The 8,159-nt window shown below is 41.0% G+C and overlaps 1 protein-coding gene across 6 annotated transcripts in view; it reads right to left on the minus strand.

Annotated features, from left to right (window-relative positions):
• The window catches only part of LOC106871929 (regulating synaptic membrane exocytosis protein 2), a 309,716-nt gene that overhangs the window by 148,544 nt on the left and 153,013 nt on the right, over positions 1–8,159 (minus strand). For all 6 annotated transcript variants that reach the window (XM_089355577.1, XM_089355576.1, XM_089355579.1 and 3 more), the window contains exon 5: positions 7,326–7,493. In XM_089355577.1, the coding sequence (XP_089211703.1) occupies positions 7,326–7,493 (168 nt within the window). The remainder of the gene's footprint in view (positions 1–7,325; positions 7,494–8,159) is intronic.

Here is an 8,159-nt window from a genome sequence, read left to right on the forward strand (position 1 = left end):
AAATGTAAAAAGCAAGATTAGGGTTATCCGTGGAAAGAAAAGCCTATCGAAAAGACCACGGTAACCTCGGGCAGGGAGGGAATAGACACATGAGAGCAAATTGCTGTCTTTCGCTCTCTCTTTTCGATTTACAGGATCATGCTCACAGTGGTTTCGTCGCGCGCGCATCATCTTTGCTACATTCACCCACCTTTTTCGAAACTTTCACGAGACAAAACCTGCCTCTCCATTCTCACCTTCCTTCCTTTTCAAGTGGTACTCGAAAAAGTTGATGAGCCATTGGCCAGAGGGATAAGTGTTTGTCTCTAATCCTTTCGCTCGAGTCCACCACACACATTCTTTCACCATGGCCACCAGTATGATGAACACTCCTGGGTAATCTCCAGGAGAGATTCGGCCGACAGGCGGACTCGTCCCACACGTGACAGCAGCCGTTCGGCAAAAGCCCACAGGTCCGAAATGGTTGGACACCGCACGAGTGCGTGCAAAACGGTTTCGTCGCTCTGACTGCATCGCGGGCAAGTCTGTCCGGTGTGTCTCGAACCGTTCCTGAAGAGCTTATCCCGAACAGGTAATGCTTCTCGATAGCACTGCAAAGGCCAGGGATCTTTGGTGATTTTCCATAGGCCCCAGCTCGAAAGTTGTCCTGAACAGGCGGGTCAGATGCTCCTCGTTGACGCCCAGATTCTGCCCGAGAACGTCGTCGCACCCACCTCCACTAATCCTCTATAGAACGCCTTTGTTGTACAAGTTTGGTCCCGGTAATGAAGTCGCACAAGTTTGGTCCTGGAGAGCAACGCGACACTCGCGGTGCCATTCGCCTAGCCTCGGTCTCTGTTTGATCCACGACTGCAGTTCGGCCAAGGAAACGAGCTGCAGGAAAGCGCGCCGCACAAACGGCGACCACACCCGTTCACCGTCGTCTATGAAGCGCCGGAGATGTCGCAGTCTTAGCGCATGTCTAGCCCTCCATTTAGCGGGTGTTGACAGTAAATGGATCGCCTCACCATCGGAACGCTTCCCTTCCACAAGAAGCAGAAAAGTATGCGTTCCAGTTTGGTGATGGTATGGTCGGGAAAAGGCACGACGGTCAGACGGTAATCGATGACGGATGCAATGTACGCGTTGGCCACCTCCACCCGACGTTTTAGGGATAGCTTCCTCACGGCCCATTGCTGGGTGAGAGTGGCCACCCTAGTCGTTATTTCGCCCCAGTTCTCTCCATTTGGAGGTCCGGACCGAACGAGACTACGGGCAATTTAACTGGTCCATTGGTCCAGCGTCCCACGATGGAGATGCTGTTGGACGGCATGGGCTTGCTTCACCAGGTGCCGAGCCGCAAGCCCACTGACTTTTCCCCGGTTAATTTTTGCTCCCGTTACCGCTTCGTATTCTTTTAGCGTCTCGCCTACCAGGTCGATGTGCTTGTGGCTCGACACTATGACGATGAAGTCGTCCGCGTATGCAGACACGCTCCTCCTGCATCCCAGCTCTTGTGGGATGCCCCTCAGCGTCGCCAGCTTCCGCAGTAGAGGCTCAAGAGTCAATACATACAGAAGCGACAAGAGGGGGAATCCTTGACGAACCGAACGCATGATGTTAAAAGGTCTGGATAGATGACCATTTACGCGAACTACCGAGCGGATGCCGCTGTATAAGGCAGCGATCCAATCGCGGAAGATGGGACCGAAATCAGCCGCTCTAAGGACAGCCTCCAAGTAGTGATGGTCTACCCTATCGAAAGCTTTTGATTGATCTAAATTGATCAGCGCCCCACCCATGCCAAATTCCTTAACTACCCTGTTCATGATGTAGCGCATGAGATGGGGGTTGTCATGGATACTCCTACCCGGCACAGCGCACGTTTGCGCCTTGTCGACTACATAGATAGATAGATAGATAGAATGAGAGATAGTGAGAGATACACACACATAGATAGATAGATAGATAGATAGATAGATATACATCGATAGAGAGAGAGGGGGTGGTAAACACACACATATGAATAGATAGATACAAATTGAGAGATAGACCCACATTTATAGATAAATAGATAGATAGACACAGATAAAGGCAGAGAGATTTGCAAGCAAGTAAGAAGAGTGTATATATTGGATAAATCTTCAAATGCTGAGACAGATACGCTTACTTTTCGGTGATATTGTTTTTGTTTTTGTTTTGTTGCGTGCAAGTGTACGATTATAAAGATATAAATGTAAGAAAAAATAAATAGAAAGAGCAAGACTAAAGCTAAATATCACACGGAAAACGTTGGTATTTACAATTCCAATGTCACGATTTGGAAGGTTTCGTTAGAGATTATTGTTTGTTTTTTTTTAACAGAATCACAATGCATCCAACTTGGGTGACAGGATCAGTACTTGACTGTTACTTATGTTATCCACTCCGAAATAATGAAAGGTGATATTGACCTTGGTGATGGTTGAACTCAGGACGTACCGAGGCGTAACTAAATATTGCAAGACATTGTTTCCGATGCTCAAAAATTGAATTCTTTATTCGGCACGAGGCCTAAAACAGATGGGACGGTGCAAGGACAGACAAAGACAGTAAACGTGGGGACATAAAACGATGAATGAAAATCAATACAAGTACAAATGAGGGTGGACGTCCTTGCCTGAGCCCCACCCTTAAGCAATCGCGATTTTACCGTTCATTTCAGTTCATTTACCGGTTAAATTACTCTTTACCCTTTACTCTTTTACTTGTTTCAGTCATTTGACTGTGGCCATGCTGGAGCACCGCCTTTATAGTCGAGCAAATCGACCCCAGAGCTTATTCTTTGTAAGCCTAGTACTTATTTTATCGGTTCATTTTGCCGAACCGCTAAGTTACGGAGACGCAAACACACCAGCATCGGTAATCAAGCGATGCTGGGGGGACAAACAGACACACAAACATACACATACATATATATACATACATATATATATATATATATATACATTTACGATGGGCTTCTTCCAGTTTCCGTCTACCAAATCCACTCACAAGGCTTTGGTCGGTCCGAGGCTATAGTAGAAGACACTCGCCTAAGGTGCCCCGCAGTGAGACTGAACCCAGGACCATATGGTTGGTAAGCAAGCTACTTACCACACAGCCACAAATCTTACTTATTCTATAAAATAAGGATCTAAATCTTCATATGTTATCTCCGGGGTCAGGGTTTCAAACCTCACCCTCTCTCCTGTTAAATGTACATCAGTTTTAGGTATTTTGTTTTTAAATTCGAGTTTTGGTATGTCTATTATAATGCATTTTGTACCAGGTGGGTGTAATTTGGACAGCCCAACCCTAGTAATATTTCCAAATCTACATATAGTCTTCTCAATGGATTTACTGGTTTAGTTTTGTAAGCCATTAAATGACGAGTTTGTAATGTCGGGGTTTGCAAGTCTGTAGATGTCTATTTGCTGGGAGGTTCGATGCTCTAAAAATCTGTCTATCTACAGACCTAGTTCAACAAATATTACTAAAAACAAAACAAAACTATAATTTTCTTATTATTGGGTTGTCCGGAAAGTTAGTGCTGATTTTTTTAAAGGAAAGAAAAAGGTCGATAAATACTTGCCATTACATTTTTAATCAACCAAATTTGAACCATTTTGTTGCACAATGCGTCTCCATTTTTCCTTTAACTTGAAAATACCCTCTTCCCAGAATTGAGGTGGTTTCCGGACAACCCAATACATATCACATATAATGATTTCAAATAATACTTCTACATTAGATGCACCAACAAAAGTGACGAACTGGCAGAATCGTTAGCCAGTCAGTAAAATGCTTAACAGTTTTTTTGTTTTTTTTCGGCCCTTTACGTTCTGGGTTCAAATCATGCCGAGGTCAACCTTGCCTTTCATCCTTTCGTACTCGATAGAATAAGTACAAACCAATTAGCGAAATTAGAAAAACAAATATCTTAAAACCGATACCATTTCTCGATGTTGTGTGATTAACAATATATTTCTTTTATATCCTTATAATAGAACTCTTAAGACATTGTATTTTGAAACAATAAGTTTTCAAGCAAACCATTAATTGATTCAATGATCACTCTACTAAATATTTTGTGATATAAAGTCTTTCAGTAAACATAACCCGCGTAAAATGTCTTGGTTGAATTATCTCTCCTCTGCAGGAAAACTGCTTCCAAAAAGCTACCTAAGTGAATATTTACGTTTAGTATGTTCCCAGTTTTATTTAAAAGTAAGGAGCCTGGAGCAGCAATCATGGTTTGGTTTGATTTCTCGGCTTTACAGACATCTGTAATATTTCTGAAATATCCCTCGATTTCATTTCCTCTCTCTACATCAGTTATATGAATACTGGTTACCGGATGGATAAGGTAACAACTGCTGCATACACAGCTGAGAGGTTTGGGGTTCGTATCCTATAAACAACATTACATTGCAACTGTAGATATGACAGCCGTTTCTCAAATGTCAAGTCTCTATATTGCTGAAAATATTTAACTTAATTCTCTAAGGACCGCAAGCGCTGTAAATTAGATTTCAAAGCAACTTCCTAACCATTCAGCCATACTTCTACTTGTGACGGAGAACTTTTGCCTCACATGCAACACGAAGCTACTAAATCTTACATGTATGTATGTGATTTCATTCACTCAATCCAAAGAGCTATAAAGTACAATAACTAAGAAACATTAAAAAAAATGTTCAAACAATAAAATAACGAATTGTATTGTCTGGAACGTGATACATTCTTTTTCTTCACAACATAAAATGTATTCCCTTATTCGCATTGCTTTCTGTTATTATTTACCGACAGAGAACATAACTAGTTTGTTTCATCGGATTTTATTCTTTTATTTCTATCCCGCCGAGGCCAACATTTTGCCTTTCACCTTTTAGAGACCGAAAAAATAAAGCACCAGACAAATATTGAGTTCGATTAACCTTCTCCCCTATAAATGACTAGCCTTGTGCCAAAATTAGAAAAACAGTGCTGCTGGCTGGAAGAATCTTTAGCACGACAAAATGTTCAGCGGCATTTCTTCTGGATTTACGTTGAGAATTTGTCTTTCAACGTTTCGACGCCGATGAAATGAGCGCCAGTTCAACACTGGGCTCGCTATAATCAACTAGCTCTACCCCTAAAATTGCTGGCCTTGTGCCAAAATTTTAAACCACGGGATTTATCGGGTATATTTTATAAATAAAAATAACTGACTTTTTTTTTAGATGTTTTTAAGATACTGAAAAGCATTTAATGAGATATACATTTCCAATATTTATGAGTTCAAATTTCACTGAAGCTATTTTTCCCTATTCGTTAAAACATTGGTTTCAAATTTTGACGCTAGGCCAGCAACTTCGGAGGAAGAGGAAAGTTGATTGTATCGACCCCTAAGCCTGCGACTTGGCAGAACCGTTAGGATGCCGGGAGTAATACTTAGCGGCATTTCATCTGTCTTTACGTTCTGAGTTCAAATTCCGCCGAGGTCGACTTTACCTTTCATCCTTTCGGAGTCGATAAATTAAGTACCAGTGAAATACTGGAGTCGATGTAATCGACTGGTCCCCTCCCTCAAAGTTTCAGGTCTTGTGCCTATAACAGAAAGGAGCATATCGAGCCGGAAAACATAGAAGGCAAAGTTGACCTCAGTGAAATTTGAACTCGTATCGGCTCGAATACCATAGGACGAAGAAGGGGTAAAGTTGACTTCGGTGGAATTTTAACTCACAACGTAAAGACGGACGAAATGCTGCTAAGCGTTTTGTCCGGCGTGCTAACGGTTCTTGAAGTTCACGGTTTTCCGAGTTTTCAAAGAAATGGTTTTAAATTTTGGGTCAAGGCCAGTAATTTGAGAGGAGGGGTAAATTGATTACATGATTCCAGCAGTCAACTGGTACTTATTTTATCAACTCGCCGCCTCCCGAGTCTTTAAAATAGTACCAGTGAATTGTTGTGGTCGATTTAATTAACCGTTTCATTTTCTCAATAAAGGTGATGAGCTAGCAGAATTGTTAACATGTCGGACAAAAATGCTTAGCGACATAACTTATGGCTCTCTACGTTCTGAGTTCAAATCCTGCCTAATCACCTTTGCCTTTCATCCTTTCGGTGTAGAAAACATACTGGAAGAAATTGATATGGTTATGCATAACAGTCACAATTGGGGCCAATGAAAGAAATTTCGGTAATTTTAAAATTAAGGAAGCTATACTCATACACAGACTAGGACCCCAAATTAACAACAGGCTGGAGGTTGGTAATCAATATATTATTTAGCTACATCTGGTTGCATGTAGATTCATTTTTGATATGCTCATCTATTGTTTATAAGAAAAAAAGAGAAGAGGGAAAAAAGGGGAAAAAAAAGGAAGCTGCACGTATAATACATAACCTAGAAGCAGCGCTACAGATGTACCAACACACACGAGATTGAGACATAGCCGACTTCACGCACTCCTCATGAAGAATTCCGGAAGATGCTTCCGAAAAAGAAAAGCCGTTTGAAAACAGATTATAGCAGTGACTCCATCTAAGAATATCTGAAGAAGGAATTGTATTCCGAAATATCATCGGACTATAGATAACTAAATTACAACAGGTATGTAGTCCATTTTTTGTATTATAGTGCATTGCTGTACCATTCAAAACCTTTTTATTCTTTATATATATATATATATATATATATATATATATATTAAAACGGTACTGTTTAAGTTTTATTCTATTATCTACCTATTTACGGACTATAGATTGACAGGTTCGTTGGAGTGTGGGCCGGACAAAGTGACCTGTAGTATTTCCTTTTGAATCTCTATAATATGTGTTCAAATCCTGCTGAGCTAAAAAGTCTGCCGGTTACTAATCAAGTACTAGGACTGAGATAATCTGAATTTGAGGTAGATCTTGTGTCGGTGTAAAGAATTGTCTAGCCGTTCAAACCTCATCGAGGTTGACCTTGCTGACCGTTCCAACAAAATCGACAAAATAAGAACTAGACATAAATTAGGTTTTATCTGACAACGTTCTGCCTCTGCCGAACGAAAAATTGATACTCATTAAAATCCAACAGGCGAACCAGCATAATCGTTAGTAGGGCACGCAAGATGCTTAGTGGCATTTGGTCTGTCTGTACGTTCTGAGTTCAAATTGCGCTGAAGTCAACTTTACCTTTTATCCTTTTGGGGTCAATAAAATAAGTATCAGAAGAGCACTGAGTTTGATGCAATCGACTTAGCCCCGCCCTAAAATTGCCGGCCTTGTGCCAAAATTTGAAACCAATATTTTTTTTTAATACAAGAAAGATAGTTTAAACTTGCAATTGAACTTACATCCACCAATGTAGTAATGGCATCCTCATTCTCCAATTTTGGCTTGATTGTTGATTCACTACTATCGATGGTATCAACTGTATCATCTCCATGATACCATGTACCCGTCTTGCACATCATCTCTCTTCGTAGTTGACAATGAGCGCACCGCCATTTCCCGCGTATACTCTACAAATATAATGTAAATTTTTTATGAGTAAATATTTAATAGAAAACTCTGAGAAATTTTATGTTTAATTATAACGAAAATAAAACATTTAAAGCACACAATTGCAAACATTTTTTCGTGTTTTTAAAGTATAAATGCAGCAATGTTATTACTCGTAACTTGTTTGTTTTTGTATATTGTTTACAAGATTCTTGTTGTGAACTCATATGCTGAAACTGATTTTATTGTTTCACAGGAGGGTCATTATACTAATAAATACACACTCACACGCAGAGGCTCTATTTCAATTCTTTTATTATTATTATTATTATTATTATTATTGTGCAGCGCAATGGCCCAGTGGTTAGGGCAGCGGACTCGCGGCTGGAGGATCATCGTTTCGATTCCCAGACCGGGCGTTGTGTGTGTTTATTGAGCGAAAACACCAAAAGCTCCACGAGGCTCCGGCAGGGGGTGGTCGTGACCCCTGTTGTACTCTTTCGCCCCAACTTTCTCTCACTCTTTCTTCCTGTTTCTTGAGTAACGCTGCGATGGACTGGCGTCCCATCCAGCTGGGGGGGAGGGGGTGCGGAACACATACGCCATAGAAACCGGGAAACCGGGCCCATGAGCCTGGCTAGGCTTTAAAAGGGCGCATAATATCATTATTATTATTTATTATTATT

Source organism: Octopus bimaculoides, chromosome 7 (genome assembly GCF_046866305.1).
Source record: "Octopus bimaculoides isolate indiv1 chromosome 7, ASM4686630v1, whole genome shotgun sequence".
Classification (NCBI taxonomy): Eukaryota; Metazoa; Mollusca; class Cephalopoda; order Octopoda; family Octopodidae; genus Octopus; species Octopus bimaculoides.